The sequence below is a fragment of the Bos indicus genome, chromosome 14 (genome assembly GCF_029378745.1).
Source record: "Bos indicus isolate NIAB-ARS_2022 breed Sahiwal x Tharparkar chromosome 14, NIAB-ARS_B.indTharparkar_mat_pri_1.0, whole genome shotgun sequence".
Taxonomy (NCBI): Eukaryota; Metazoa; Chordata; class Mammalia; order Artiodactyla; family Bovidae; genus Bos; species Bos indicus.
This window is the reverse complement of record NC_091773.1, coordinates 3,400,862-3,417,359: the sequence shown is the minus strand read 5'-3', so window position 1 is coordinate 3,417,359 and position 16,498 is coordinate 3,400,862. Positions and strand designations below refer to the sequence as shown.

Genomic DNA, 16,498 nt, shown 5'->3' with positions numbered 1-16,498 from the left:
CGTGTGGATGCATGTGGTAGGTACGTGTGTGAGCACGTGCCCATGTGTGCATGCATGCACACTGTTTCTGTCTTCAGAAAGCACCCAGAAGCAAGGCTCCCTTAGTGACAAAGAGCACGCCTGCGCCCAGAGTTTCTATACATGTATGTACACACACGTGTGGATGCATGTGGTAGGTACGTGTGTGAGCACATGCCCCTGTGTGCATGCATGCACACTGTTTCTGTCTGCAGAAAGCACCCAGAAGCAAGGCTCCCTTAGTGACAAAGCGCACACCTGCACCCAGAGTCTGGGCAGGAGCTTGCAATGATCTAACTACGTGAGAAACAGACAATAACGTGGCCAAGAATGGAAGCGGAGAAACCATTAGGTGGCTCTTGTCTCCAGGCAAAACACACTCACATTTGACTTCTTTTTAAAACAGCTAAAGCAAACACGGCCCGCCGTGAGCACTCGCTAAACGTGACAGCAGATGCATGAGGTGTGACTCTTCCCTGTGCCGTTTCCCACGCTTGAAACATTTCATAATGTGATTCTTTAATTCTGAACATGATTTGTGGGCTATCTCCTAGTGGTAAATTTTATTCTTTCTTCTTCCTCATTTTTTGATAAAAGTACATATTACTTTTTAAAATTAATTTATCTGTGTGTGTCAGGACTTTGTTGTGGCACATGGACTCCAGTTGTGGAGCAGGGACTTAGTTGGCATCTTCATTTCCTGACCAGGGATTGAACCTATATCCCCTGCATTGCAAGGCAAATTCTTAACCACTGGACCACCAGGGAAGTCCCACATGCAGCTATTACTTTTCAACCAGTTAAAATTAAACCTAAAAAAAAAATGTATAAGAAACAATAGGCATATGATACTTTAACCACTTTAGGGAAAATTCTCTGAACAACTCTCAATGTTATTCCTGGCTTAGGCCAGGAGACAAAGCCACTGCAAGGCCTGACCAAGAGCTAAGCCCCAAGGCTGGCATGTTCTTGTGCAAAAGGAGGAGGAGGGAATGCTCATCCTAATAGGTGGCTCTCATATGGGGGGACCTCAGGTTGCCCACTCAATACTCAGCTGAATTTCTAAGAGCTTCAAGTTTTCCACGTTTTTCCAACGTGGAAAAACCATGCCTCATGCCAGAGGCCCAAACATCATCTTAAGTAACTACCAGTCTGCCTGCGAGCTCCCACTCATCCTGTGTCCTCAGCGGGGCCTCCCCGACCCTCCATGTGGGTCCCACAGCCCCTCCTGCACCCTGACCACGGGGCAGAGGCCTGGCCTGACACGTGGCCTAGGCACTCGGCAAGCTCTGAACACGAGTCATAAAACCCAAGAGGAAAGCATCACCTGGCTAACAGCACCCTTCACGTATCACAGGGAAGTAACAAAGGGGTCCCACACAATGATTAAGCACGGAGAAGACTTGCAGGACTGGAATCCACCTAGTGCATGCAGGGCTCTCCTCTGGGAACACAAGGTCCAGCGAGGAGAACCACACAAACCTCCTTTCCCCGACTGCGGAACTAGGGGAGGAGTTTCAGCAGACACCATTGCAGAGGGGGTACTTAACACTGTGCACAGACACACAGCCTGAACACCTGATTTCAAACCCGAGGCAGATTTCACATTAGTGCTGCAGTCATTTATTCCCTTATAAATAAAGAGGCCTTGGTCATCTTGTCATCTTGAGCAGTGAAGCAGCAGTGAGGTTGAGTGGGGGGCACACTACAGACTTTGTAACCTCGCTAATCTCATATGAATTTCAACATGATTATTTCAAATATTTCATTCAGTCAACTCAGGTCTGTGTGTATTCAAATCTGAGATATCTTTTGTTCACTGATTCACAGACGTACTGAGGACCGAGCACTAAACACACGGGAATGCAGGACGCGGTCTTCATTCACAAAAAGATTATAATCTTTGGCAAAACAAATCTTAAAAACAGACAGATATCATAAGAAGTATGACTCAAATACTAAGAAACACGTATCAATAGTGAACTGATGTTCAGCCCAAAGGGGCAAGTGAGTGGTGATACGCACCATGTTTTCAACTCGGAGCTCGAACGGCATCGGGTTATACACCATCAGCTGCACTTCACACACGTCTCCTTGAACCCACTGGAAGTCTAGAAATACACACACACAGAGGAGTCCATGTGTTAGCTGGTGTTCTTGCACGCTTCCCGTGGCTTCAGATCACTCCTCTGGCTACTTCCCAACGAAGCAGTGGCATCATGGCCATCTTGAGAGACGCAGTTTAAAGCTACGCTGCTGCTGGCTTTCTCCAAAGCCGAGCCCGTTGTCACTGCCACCTGGACGGCCTGTGACTGATGCTTCTCTTGCTGGTGCCAAACGCAGCTTCCCGAACCTGGCAGTAACCGGACGGCACAGCTCCCGGTGGAGCGCCACCACTCGTCACACAGGCCTTCTCAGGCCCAGAGGCTGGCACTCAGGAAGACGGCACCGTGGCCAACTCTAAGTGGCACAGAGCATGGTTCCTCTCTCCCCTCCTGAAGTCTGTGAGACCAGACGGTGGCACCTCCTCCCTGACCACTCCCAGGCCAGCTGCAGCTCAGCACGTACAGGAAGTAGAATTCTGAGATGACCCCCAGGACCCCCGACCCCTGGTGTATATGCTGTCTAATCCTCTTCCCCAAGTGTGAACACAAGGATCGGTTATGTTCTGTAACAAAGGGGGAGGAGGTTTTCATATGTGACGAGGGCCCCCAAGCCTTCAAAGCAGTGGGCTTTGAGTTAACCCAAGGGAGATTATCCCAGGAGAACCTGGTCTTCTCAGAAGAGCCCTGGAAGGGAATCTGCTCACCCTGAGTGAGAAGACTCAACACGTGAGCAGGTGTGTGGAGGAGGCCTGGTGGCCAGGGTCTGAGAGCAGCCGCGATGACCTGAAAGTGGTCCAGGTGACACCCAGCAGGTGGACAGGGACCTCAGCCCCACAATCCCAAGGAACCAAGAACCCGAGGGAGCTGAGAAACAGACCCTGCCCAGTCGAGCCTCCCGATGAGAACACAGCCCCAGCTGAGACCTGGATCTCAGCCTGCAAGACCCTGAGCAGAGGCCCACGCTAACACAGGCTGCACTCGTGATGCAAACAGTGAGAAAAATGCATTTGTGCTCTTTAAGCCACAAAGTCGGTGGTCATCTGTGTGCAGTCCCCACCCCCACTCCACTGCCCTCTCCTCCCTTTGAGATACTCCACGGGGCAATTCAGAAGGGACTTGACAACCAAGCGAGCTGCAGGGCAGGAGCCACTGTCCAGCCCTTGGAAGGCTGTCTCTGACTCCGCATCATGCCCTGGTGAGGGAGGCACCACAATCCCATTGTTACAAGGCAGGGACCAAGGTCCAAGCAGGTTAACAAATGTGCTGGGAATCACACAGCCAGGAAGTGGTATGGCAGGGATTCAAGCCAGGTCTCTGAACTCAGAGAAGTGTCTAGAATGGACAGTGGTGGATAAAGGCCTTCTCCTAGAGTAGACACTAAGATTTACTGACCAGCATTCTTCAGCTTCATAGGCTTTCATAAAGACACCATTTTCCCCCAAACACTTTGCACCAGGCCCTCGCACAGAGACTAAGAGAGGCTGCGCCAAACCTGTGGCATCCTGAAACTGCACGCAGTGAAGAAGCAGCCCACCAGGCGAGCTGGCTTTTAAAATGCCTGTGCAAGCAGGTGCCTGTATGCGGTCTTAACAACACGGTGCAGTGGTCAGCAGGGCACAGATCATCCTCATCCACCAACAAGGACACGGACAGGCTGAACCATCCATCATTCACGGCCCTGACAGATGAGGCCGCCGGGCCCACCTCCCGTCTGCCTGGCCCCACAGACTTGGCTGCTCTCACACTGCTATTCCCCGCTGGCTCCAGAAACCCAGCTCTCCTCAGCCGCCTCAGGCTGAGAACTCCTGCTGCAGGGCACAGGGCTCCCAACCCGCCTTCAGCAGCACCCCGAGCACATCACTGCCTCAGCGGTCAGCACCCAGCCCTTCCTCACAGCCGAGGAAAACGTCATTTGTTTTAACAGGTTGCTGCCTGATAGTGAAGGAGCTGTTTGTCTTCTCTGTCATGGTCAAATGACCATCATTTTAAAATTCATTTTCCTGGGGCGCTGAAAGGAATCGTTTATACTCACACAGTCAGGGTCGCTAAAGGTAAACCTAAGATAAATCTTTATTACAGGAACAGTTTTAATGTCTGACAAGAGATCATCTCCTTCCCGGGTCTTAGCGTGCCACAGGACATGCTACAGTCTGTCCCAGAAACCTCGGAAAGGACCAGCCCTGGAGGCTATTAAACAGCCCTCTGTCTGAGGCCCCCCTACAGTGCTACACGGCCCCCGGGCAGGTCTCAGCTGTGGACTAACAGCCTCTTTCAGGGGCTTCTGTCGACAAGCTCATCTCTTTCCACTACGCTGGCTGGACCCATCTGGCAGAGGGCACTCCTGATTTCTCACTGTACCCCCAGCACCTTGGACAGCGCACACGACGCTGCTCAGAGCCTTGAGTGAACAGCACTGGATGCTGTGGTGTTAGCGGCTCCCTCAACCCCTGAGGAGGCCATGCAGTGGGCTTCTAGTGCCCCCTCCCCGCAGAGAGTGCAACTGCAGCCCGGGGAGGCCAGGCAACTGACCGAGGCCATGGGACGGCTCCCGCCTGTCCATCCTCCCAGGCAGCTGCCAACCTTGGGCACGAAGCCCGGCCATGCCAAGTCCTGGCACAAAACCCGTCACCTCTCTGTGCTCATGCTCAGGAGGTGCGCAGCCATCACTGCACGTGGAGTTTAGATGGAAAGACTGGTAAATTACTCCACGTTAGCGCGGAAAATGGTCCCAGGAGCGGCCCCCAGGGTTTCTTCCCCTCTAATACTCTGTGTCCTCACTGTGATAACTCCCCCCAGTTACAGAGATTCATTTATAGAGATGGGGATTTTGGGTTAAAGACATGTGATTCTTCAAACCTGCAGGCAGGTACTTGCTGCTGAGTCAATTGCCAGAAAGGTATTAGAAGCCACGGAATACAAATTACACTTTCCTACCCATGGGTCTCCAACAAATAACATGCATTTTGGCTGAAGTTTCTGTTATATCCAGGAAAAAATCCTGCATCGTCCACTGAATTTATCCCCAGCTCAGAGTAACTTCTCACTGTCTTCAAGGAAAAACTTTTTTTTTTTCCTGGAAAATTCCCAGGAAATCCCTGGGAATTCCCTGGCAGTCCAGTGGTTAGGACTCCACAGTTCACTGCCAGGGGTGTGGGTTCAATCCCTGGTCGGGGAACTGAGATCCCATAAGCCACGCAGTGTGGCCAAAAAAATAAAAAATAAATAAAGGAAAATATCTCTGGGCTTTGAGTCATAAACCATGGACAAAGCCTGAGCTCTGCCACTTCCTTCCTGACCTAGGGCAGCAATGTACATTCACTCAATCTTAATTTTCTCATCGATAAATTGGGAACACGACACCTGCATCACTGGATGAGGTGAAAACCCTCTGCAGCAAGTACAGAGTACTCTTTTCATAAAAGGAAGCCTCAGCAGTTTCTAAAGATTAGAGAGGAAAGGAGGAAACGCCAGCTTCGAGGGCTGGGACCTAGCAGCCATATGGCGCCCGACTCAGGGGGGCCCACGTTCTGTTTAGGGCCTTCTCTGTCTCCAGAGTCTTCCTAATGTTTGAACAAAGGGGCCCCACATCTTCCTTCTGCATGAGGCCCCACAGATCATGCTGCTGGTCCTCAGAAGGAGTCTCATGTCTCCAGTCCCCCAGATCACCTTAAGAAGCTTCTGTACACAACATGGGTAAAAGTTTCCTAAAACGTCCTTTAGGGAGAAAACTTACCATCAACCCTAATGAGACCCAATATCAATAACCTCAGATATACAGATGGCACCACCCTTATGGAAGAAAGCAAAAGGAACTGAAGAGCCTCTTGCTGAAAGTGAAAGAGAAGAGTTAAAAGTCTGGCTTAAAACTCAACATTCAGAAAACTAAGATCATGGCATCTGGCCCATCACTTCATGGCAAATAGATGGAGAAACAGTGGAAACAGTGAGAGACTTTATTTTGGGGGGCTCCAAAATCACTGCACATGGTGACTGCAGCCATGAAATTAAAAGACGCTTGCTCCTTGGAAGAAAAGCTATGAGCAACCTAGACAACATATTAAAAAGCAGGGACATTACTTTGTCAACAAAGGTCCATCTAGTCAAGGCTATGGTTTTTCCAGTGGTCATGTATGGATGTGAGAGATGGACCCTAAAGAAAGCTGAACACCAAAGAATTGATGCTTTTGAACTGTGGTGTTGGATAAGACTCTTGAGAGTCCCTTGGACTGCAAGTAGATCCAACCAGTCCATCCTAAAGGAGATCAGTTCTGGGTGTTGACTGGAGGGACTGATGCTGAAGCTGAAACGCCAATACTTTGGCCACAGTGTGGCCAACTGACTCATTCGAAAAGACCCTGATGCTGGGGAAGACTGTAGGCAGGACGAGAAGGGGACGACAGAGGCTAAGATGGTTGGATAGCATGACTGATTCGATGGACGTGAGTTTGAGTAGGCTCTGGGAGTTGGTGATGGACAGGGAAGCCTGGCGTACTGCAGTCCATGGGGTCACAAAGAGTTGGACACGACTAAGTGACTGAACTGAACTGAACGAAACCCAAAAAGAACAGCCAGAGACTCCTACAATGTCCAGGAGACAAACCTTGTTAACTCTGTAATGATGGGCCCAGGTCCACCCGGGGGAAGGGGCCTGGAAAGTGGCCTCCCCACCACTGAGAGACTCCTGAGACTCTGATGTGAACAGGACCCAAGCCCCCCATCTCCAAGAGATCAAAGGGGGCGTCCCCTGGCAGATGGGCACTGCTCGCTGGCATGTGCAGGAGATGCCCAGGACCAGCTCCGCCACTGCTCAACCACGAGGTCCACCCACCCCCTGCTCCCAGCCTCTCTGGCATCTTCTCCAGGGCAGAGGAGCAGTCAGGAGGCCAGAGCTGTCTCTCGGAATCACAGACTAGAACTAGAACATCAAAGACTCATATTCGCACCACAAGTGCCTGCTGGGTGGGGCCCTGCTCCCCTAAGAGCCAGGAGACTGCTGCAGTCGGTCACTCACCCAGAGCAGAGCCCTGAGACTGGAACAAGAGGTCACATTCAAAAAACAGCGAGTGGTCGTGTGGCTGGGGCCACAGAGCAGGGGCAGAAAGGTGGGAGGAGGTGAGCGGAAAGGCAGACAGCGTGCGGCGGGCAGGGTCAGCTCCGGATGTGAGTGGTGGGTGAGTGCACTCGGACTGCTGCACCCTGCAGAGAAGAGCCTCCCTGCAGAGAAGAGCCTCGAGAAGCCAGGACGCCAGGGTGTAAAAAGAAGAAGAAAGGAAGACAGAGGAGAAGCCAGCACTGAGTTGCACAAGCTTTGCGGGTCTTCCACTGAAACTTCTCGGACAGAGTCAGCAATGACCAACCAGTGACCCGCCTCTCAGCCCTGCAGCTTTGTCACTGCGACTCGCAGGCACCACAATCCCCAAGTGCGCAGGGTCCCAGGAGGGGGAGCGGTGAGGAATGAGGCCTACGGCACGGCCAGCTTGGGGGAGGGCACGGAGGCACGGGGTGGCACAGGAGAGCTCTGGGGGTCACGGGGACAGTAAAGTGAGGGGGCCGTGTCCTGGGACACGGCAGGAGGCTGAGTGCACAGAGAAGCCCGTGAGGATCCTCAGCAGTGAGTTGCCCCGCCCCACCCACCCCCAAGACACAATGCCACGGCGCCCTGCAGAGCCGCCAGGCCTCTCAGGAGAGGCGACGACCGTCAGCGAGACACAAAACGAACACTGCCAGCCTTCAAATGGGACAGTGATGGGACGCCCTTATGCCCATTCAGTCCTGAACAAAGACGACCTTTAATCTCCGTGGATGATTCAGAAGTCACTCCAGGCTTGGAAAATCACCCTGATCTCCAAGTACCTCTCCTTTGTAATTGACCTAAGTCTTGAATAACAGAGGTCTTCTGGCTTCTAGAACTTTCACAAAACCTCCTTTTATGAAATAGATACTAAAAAGGCAGACCTATAGGCAGTGGTCAGACAAAGCCAGCAAGCGGAATACACCTGAGTGAGGGTATATCCCACGGGCTCACGTGAACCACATCAAGTCTCACGATCTCAAGTCCAGACAAGCCCCCGGGGTCGGGTGGCTGAACACGGCCCGGAAGCCCGGCGGCCCGCCTACCTATCTTCTTGCTGCGCTCCTCCCCGCGGCTGTGGGCGATGATCGGGGAGTAGATGAAGGGGCTCTTGGCCGACACGCTTGGGCCCAGCGAGCTCTTCATCTTCTGCGGCCGGAGGCTGGCAGGAAGGTCCAGCAGTTTCACACGCCTGTTATTTCAAAGGGAACAAAAATAGTTCAACTGCCTTGTTAGCTTGGCTTCAGCGTCAATACGACCAAATATCTGGTGTTACACGGACAATAAATCAAACAGCAGACACACTGAGGGGAGGAAAGGCACTCAGCTTTGCCGGACACGGCAGAGAAGGCAGCACAACTCGCCCCCCAGCCCCAGACAGTCCCGGGAGAGAGGACGTCTGTGGGCAGACGGAGCCTGGCCCTCGGCCTGCTCCACTGGGACGGCGGCACCCACCAGCCGCGGGCCTGCCTTCCCTGCGCTCAGGCTCCTGGGCTGTCACACGAACCACTGAGAGGATTCGGGGAGGCGCGGCGGGTCCACACCCACTGCTCTGCAGAAGCTGGCTCCCTCCTTCCTTCCTCGGGCGAAGGGCGGCAGCCCCGTCGGCTCTGCTTACGTGCGCGTCCGGTTCTGCATTTGCGCGGTCTGCGCCTCACTAAACCGCTTTTCCAGCTGTGGATGTCTGCTAGTGATGCCAGTCAGCCTGGACTGAAGGCCCACGGTCCACAGAGCCAGACCTCAGGCCCGTGCCCACTGCTGCCCACGTGCCATCCCAACTAAACCTCCTCCGCCTCCCGAGCCACAGTGCTATCACCATCACCTCCAAGTCCTCAACTAGGAAACCGACACAGGGGAGAGGAAGCACGTTGACCGACGCCCACAGCTGGAAACGGGCCAGGAGGACACAGCACGTCCTGCAGTTCCGGCACGCTGGCCGCCCTTGGGAGGGACAGGGGTCAAGATAGCGAGATTGAAGGCACGGTGAGGGGCAGAGGGTGGGTCAGAAGGTTGGGGGGCCCTGAGCCCCTCCCCACCCACAGCCCCTCTGCAGGAGGAAAGGCTGGAGGGTCGGGAGGGGAAGCCACGCAGGTCCCTGGGAGACAAAGCACTCCCAGGGGTGCCCCGCCTCCTCCTCAAGGCAGTCCTGGGGGCCGGACACGAGCAGACGGACGCGCCGGGATCGCTGAGTGACCTCAGGGAGGTCAGCCACCCTGGAAAGCTACCTGCCCGATCTGCATCAGACACCACGAGAAGGAGACGTCAACCTGGGCCGTGCTGAGGGCTGATCTCTCTGAGATTCTAGGGGCCATGTTTCTGCCACGGCACAGGCTAATCTGTGCTGACTACGTATATATGTCTGTGTGTGTGTGTGTCTATAAACTAGAGACCGCCTCAGAGAATCCACGACATCACACCTTTCTCAGCTCTCCCGGCCTCCACTGTGACCCTGTCCTGCACACGAGCACCCCCACCGCTCCGGCCATCACCGACGGCTCCTGAGCCTGGCCCTGGGGAGGGCCAGGTCACACGTGTGATCCTCACCTGTTCCCACCACGACCCGAGGCAGAGGCGGTGCTCACCCGCCTCAGCTCTTCAAGAAAGGCCTCTATCCTGCACTTTCTCTGCCTCCTCGCCTTTGCAAGCCCCTCCCGCGTGCTTTTCTCGTACAGGATCAGAATCGCTCAGTTTTCTGTTTGTTCGGCCGTGAGCTTTCCGAGGACGGGGCACCCAGGGCCTCATTTGTCTCGAGTCCAGCGCTGGTGCAACACACCAATGCGGACCTCTCAGTGAATGTTGAATGAATAAACTCCCAAAAGCTGGATTTCCAACTCAGCTTCCAAATCTTTCAAAGCCGTATCCTCAAGGCTAAGCAGTTTATCACCAACAGCGGCAAATCCCAGCCCTCTGTGCACAAAAAACCCGGCTGTGCTGTGCTGTGCAAGTCCTCACGCTGGCCGAGGTGCCACGACCGATGAGCGTCTCACGCCCACTGCATCCAGCCCGGGGGGGACGCGCCTGCAACAGCCACAGACCTGAGCGCAGTGAAGGACCCACCAGCTGGGCAACAGCAAGGAGGGCTTCAGCCCGGACCTCCAGCCTCTCACCCGAAACAGGAAAGATGCTCAGTACCCGACGACGCTGTCCAGGAGGTCCCGCGGACGTGCCCCCGGGCTCCGTGCTTCCTGGAGGAGGGACAGCCTAGGGTAGGGTCCCAACCTCACCCTCCCCTCACCCCTCCTAAGGGAGAGGGCAGATCTGGCAGGAGAACCAGCGTGTGCGCCGCTCAGGCCCTTCTGCGGCCTGCCTGCCGAGCGAGAGCAGGGATTCTGCCTGGCTCTTGGCGCGACGGGATGGGGCCGGCCCTAGGGCTCTGCCAGAGGCTGGGGAACATCTGGGCAGCCCTGAGTCACACTGGGCACGGGCTCCACCGTCCACCTGAGACAGATGTTTCTTTCTGCTGATTCCAAACTCGGGCAGAGAAGGGAGAGTGGTCTAAAGCGGAGACCTTCAAACCTTCACTCTGAAAATTGAGTTGATATGCATGGCAACTCACTCCTGGGAAATCCCAGAGACAGAGGAGCCTGGCGGGCTACAGTCCATGGGGTTGCAAAGAGCTGGACACAACTGAATGACCAAACAACAAGACAAAGCACCTGTGACAGCACCCGACACATGGCAGGCGCACAAGAGCCCTGCTCCTCCCTCCCTAAAACAGCACGCGCCTACAGGCTCAGAGAGCCGAGTCCCTGCAAGAAGGACAACAGCCGCGGGCGGAGGCATGGGAACGAAGCGCCGGGCCCAGCGCCGCTGCGAGCACCCTGCTGAACCTGGACCGGCAGCATGGACTCATGTCTGTGTGTGCTCATCGATAAACGACACCATCTCCTCGCAACACAGATAGCTCTACTCGGTGCCGCTGTCACCACCTAAAAACGAGGTGTCACCTGTCATCCTGGTAATCATCGACTCAAGCACAGAAACCTCAGATCACATGAAAGGCTTTTAAAAACTGCAGAGGGATTCCGAGGGCATGGTCAGACAGAAAAGAAACCCAACAAGCCAGCCATGGCATTCATTCGTAACTCAAAGTCCAGCATCAAATGTCTGCCCATAAAATGTACCCAGAAAAAGTCACTCAAGGTACGTGACCTAAAGCATGACTCATTCAGCATAAACTGCTGTGAAACTAATAACATTGTATTTGGTCTATGGAGCGGCCAACAGTAAAGCAGAAGTCCAGGGATGACGCTGAAAGAATTATTTTTAGGGATTCCGTTTGGAAACGTTTGGTATTTTAAAAGCTGATACCTCAGGACACTGTGGCTAATAAGGATGATGCAAAGTAGAGGTGGGACACTCATTAGGAAAATGACAGAAAATATGTTGGTAAGAAAGCCATGGGACAACTCCGCTTACCTTTTCTCTCGGTTTTCAATTCCTCAACCTTATTTACAGGGGAGACATACCTGAGAATCTCCTGGCTATCTCTGCACAGATGGGCAACAGTCAAAGCTGCCCAAGTCGGGTGATGGGGCCCACGGGGCTGGGGCAGAGCTCCCCAGGGGAGGGAGGGCAACATGGTAGCCATGGTAACCAGTACAGTAGGGGAACTGACCAAATGAGCAACCAGATTGAGGTGAATGGGAGACAGGTTTCCCCTGTCTGAGAAGGACTTACAGATACTAGAAGGACCCCTAGGTGCTGGGTGGAATTGGAGCTTTAGGTATCAGTATGAACTCAGCTTCCAGTACACAGAGACATGCAGAAATGACCATGGGCATGAACATGCGGTGAACAACGTGTGTCTATGAATAGACGCTGCCCAGCTCTGTCCACCGTGAGCAGCAGCAACCCGACAGTGAGGTGCACACACAGCACCCAGATCTTAACTTCAACTCCATCAAAAGGAAGCAGGGCTCTTGCAGGAAACGGCCAATGTGGGACTAGGAGCAGGGACTCGGATCTGAGTCCATGACTCAGCAGAAGTGCCGGAGAGCAGGGGTGTCTGTGGAAGCTCCCAGGAGAAGGAAGCTTTATCTTCCTTCCACAGGCAGCACCTTCTCTTCTCCCAGCCACTGCAGGACGGGGAGCCGCAGCTGCCACCCTGATGCTACCAAGAACCTGAGACTAAAGCCTGGCTGCAGAGGGCAGAGCTGAGAGGGGAAAGAGGCAGGTGCTGGTGAGACTGTCTGACGCCTGGCTCCAGCCCTGCCTGAATCCCTCTCCTGGATTCTGTAGGTATATGTGCCATAAACCCCCCTGTGCCTAAGACAATCTGGGTCAGATGTTCTGAGGACTGCTTACAAAGAATCCTGATGGCTGGATCCGTTCATTCACTCAACACACACGAGCACCTAAGGGTTGCAAAAACAAAGGTCTCTCCAGGGAGCTTGCAGACAGAGCGAAGGTGTATAATCACATTCCGTAAATGAAATGGAAGAAGACGTGGAAGATGCTCCTGGCTGGCTAACCCAGTACCACTCTGTCCCCTTCTCCCTTCCCCACCTGCATTACAGAGATTGGGAGAGTTAAACCCTATTTCCTCAACCTCTCTTACAAGCAGCAGTGGCCAGAAGATGCACTCCTGGTCAAGGACACTGGGGCAGAAGTCCACTGTGAGTCTGTCAAGATCATTTTTGCTATGCTAGTAAACAAAAGATAGGTGCCCTGGCCCTGGCCCTTCTTCCTTTATCCTATCCTGGATGTAGATGTGTCATCTGGAGCTGCAACAGCCGTTTGGTCATCACGAGGTAAAGACAGCATTACAGAGAAGCCACCTGTTTCCAACTTCTTAATAAATAAAAAAAAATAACCTCTTATTTCCTATCCACTACTCGGTTTTCTGCTCTTTGCCACTGAAACAATTGGCAATTATCCAGAAGGTGTAATTATTTCTATCTGAGGGGCTGAGGGAAAAGGTTTTATGGAAGAGATAATCTTTAAACTAAATCTTGGAAGATGACTGAATGCCGCCAGCCAGAGCAAGGGAGGGAAAGGCCCTGTAAGCAGGAGGCGGAGCTGAGCACAGAAATGAAACCTGCCATACAATCGGCCTGCTCAGCATTTTCATGAGGGTGTATGGGGCTGGGGGTCCGCAGGAATAAGGAAGGGCTTGCAGCCAGTTGGGAGACAGAGCAGCCATGGACAGTCCTGTGAGCCCCACAAAGCAAGGGAGTGGAGGCGCTCTGAGGCCTGTGTGCCGGGGTGCACAGTGGCACCCGGACACGGGTAAGTGCCACGAGGCCTGGTCTGTCTCCATCATGCAGAAAGGCCATGGCTTGGCTGCGGAACCAGGCAGACACAGGCCAGAGTGGCTCTGCCAGTGGAAAGGAACATGGCGACAGCTGTTCTGTGATGGCCCTGGTCTGACTCTCATCTATGAAACACGCTTCACAGGCAGCAGCTGAGACTTCACGAGACAACAAACCAAATACATAAGCAGCCACAAACGGGAACCCTGCTGCAGATCTACATCCCTGCTCAGAACAAAGCAGGCGCTAGGAGCGAGCTCGCCTCCTGCGCTCCGGCCAGCTTGTCCTACCTGACGATGGGCAGCTTGGTGAAGGGCACTGGGGGCAGCGTGAGCCCGTCTGGGAGGGTGAGGAGTTCCATGGTCCCGGGACACTTGGAGGTATAGTTCTCCAGGCTCTGTGTCACATCCTTTTTTTCTGATGAGAAAATAAAAATAAAGGTTAATTAAACCAAAGAAAAAGGAGGAGAAAGTGATTTTTTTTTGCTCTATTTTTTTGAGCAAAAATAAAATTCTTAACCCAATACTTGACAGTCCAATAAGTCCAATCTTCTGACAGAAATAAAGGGGCAGCGACCACAAGAGACAAAAAGAATCCAGAAGCTTTATTCAATTTGTTTAAATAATCACTGGTGGCTGCTCCACATAAGGGTCTGTGGATAAAAAGGAAATTAAGCTACCATCTCCTAGGAGATTTCATTTTCCAAGAGAATAAAACCTTATCAAATTTCAAGAAAGTCGATGGGTGGGCAGGCAGGACTAGAGAATTGGTACATTTTATTACTTAACAAATATTTTTCCAGCAATTACTAGGTACCAAGCAAAATGCCAGGGTCTGTCCCCAAGGAGTGCACAGTCCGTCTGTATAACAGATATTTAAGCAAATAATTACAAATCAATATTTTTATTTAAAAGTAAAGCTTTTTGAGACAAGCTTTGTGGTTTTCCACACCTCACCCCCATGCCTTTCACTAGGAGGGAGGAGGGGAGGATGCAGGTAATAGAGGAAGTTTGCTTGTCACCCAGAAGGGGCTCCAGACACAAGCTCACAGACTCTGTGACACCTCGGAGCTCGGGAGTGCTTCCTGCTGGAAAACCCGTGGTAGCTCGGAAGGCAGGCATCGCTGTTCCCATTTTGCAAATGAGAAAACTGAGCCCAAATGAAGTGAAGTGAAGCCGCTCAGTCGTGTCCAACTCTGCGACCCAATGGACTGTAGCCTACCAGGCTCCTCTGACCATGGATTTTCCAGACAATAGTTCTTGCCTGTTCTTGCCTGGAGAATCCCAGGGACAGGGCATCTTGGTGGGCTGCCGTCTATGGGGTCGCACAGAGTCGGACACGACTGAAGTGACTCAGCAGCAGTACTGGAGTGGATTGCCATTTCCTTCTCCAGGGGATCTTCCCGACCCAGGGATCAAACCCAGGTCTCCCACATTGTAGACAGACGCTTTACCGTCTGAGCCACCAGGGAAGTCAAGGCCATGTCAAAAATCCAAAGTTTGGGACTTCCCTGGTGGCTCAGCGGTAAAGAGACTGCCTGCCAATTCAGAGGACATGGGTTTGATTTCTGGATTGGGAAGATTCCACATGCCTCAGAGCAACTGAGCCTGTGCACCCCAACTTCTGAGCCTGTGCTCCAGAGCCTGGGCACCACCTCTACTGAGCCCACAAGTCCAAGAGCCCCGCTCTGCAACAAGAGAAGCCACCGCAAAGAGAAGCCTGCACACCGCAACCAGAGAGTAGCCCCCACTCGCCACAGCTAGAGAAAAGCTTGAGCAGCAACGAAGACTCAGAAGAACCAAAAGTAAAGAAATACATAAATAAAATTATATTAAAAAAAAGTCCCGTGTTTGCCCCTCAGCCTGTGGCATCCTCACTCCTGCACTCAGAGGTCCACGCCCGCCTGCTTCCTGTCCCGGCTGGCAGGGAGGGTGGAGGACTCGGGGGGAACAGGGGAGCACAGCACAGGGGTGGAGCTTCGGGCCAGGCAGTGAGGCCAGGTTCCAGGACTCGGTCTGGTTCCTCCGCGTCTGTGGGGTGAGCACCTGAGCAGGAGCCCTGTCCTGCCATCTACAGAATGACCAAGAGGGAAACGAGATAACGGATTACAAACAGAGGCTGGTGGAAGCAAGGCTGTATGCGGAGGAACACTGACACTGTGACCACCGTCACGGGGCCTGCGGGCACGGGAGGCTGGCACAGAGCGCGCGGGGCCGCACAGGGAGGCCACAAGCTCCCAGACCAGAGACTGCACAAAACAACGGCCAGAAAGGGACAGCCCAGTTCTCAGGCATGTGTATTAGTGGGTTAAGGGGTTTTCTGAGTCTAAGCATCATTCCTTAGGGAGCAGGAAGACAGGAAAGCAACCAGAATCAGCCTGGATATAATACAGTAATGCCAATCTGCAGCACAAACAAAATTCTTTAAACAATCAAATCATCTTCAATTTACAGGCAGTAAATCTCCCAAGACAGTGTACTAAAAAGCAGAGACATCACTTAACCGACAAAAGTCCGTGTAGTCAAAGCTATGGTTTTTCCTGTAGTCATGTATGGATGTGAGAGTTGGACCATAAAGAAGGCTGAGCAATGAAGAACTGATGCTTTTGAACAGTGGTGTTGCAGAAGAAGTCCCTTGGACTGCAAGGAGAACCAACCAGTCAATCCTAAAGGAAATCAGTCCTGAATATTCACTGGAGGGACTGATGCTGAAGCTGAAGTTCCAGCACTTTGGCCACTTGATGTGAAAAGTCAACTCACTGGAAAAGACCTTGATGCTGGGAAAGACTGAGGGCAGGAGGAGAAGGGGACGACAGGATGAGACAGTTGGATGGCATCACCAACTCGATGAAAGTGAGTCTGAGCAGACTCCAGGAGGGAGTGAAGGACAGGGAAGCCTGGTGTGCTGCAGTCCATGGGGTCGCAAAGAGTTGGACATGACTTGGCAACTGAACAACAGAATCTCCCAAAAGGCTCCCACTAAGAGCACTTAAGTGACCTAACTTGCATTACGTTGGGCAGAGCACTCATGGGTTAGGCACCTGATTAGGT

At 52.9% G+C, this 16,498-nt stretch overlaps 1 protein-coding gene across 4 annotated transcripts in view; it reads right to left on the bottom strand.

Annotated features, from left to right (window-relative positions):
- Nucleotides 1–16,498, bottom strand: part of TRAPPC9 (trafficking protein particle complex subunit 9) — a 388,615-nt gene that overhangs the window by 295,243 nt on the left and 76,874 nt on the right. For all 4 annotated transcript variants that reach the window (XM_070802397.1, XM_070802396.1, XM_070802398.1 and 1 more), the window contains 3 exons: nucleotides 13,739–13,865; nucleotides 8,241–8,386; nucleotides 2,044–2,129 (listed from right to left, as the gene is read on the bottom strand). In XM_070802397.1, coding sequence (XP_070658498.1) covers nucleotides 2,044–2,129; nucleotides 8,241–8,386; nucleotides 13,739–13,865 — 359 coding nt within the window. The remainder of the gene's footprint in view (nucleotides 1–2,043; nucleotides 2,130–8,240; nucleotides 8,387–13,738; nucleotides 13,866–16,498) is intronic.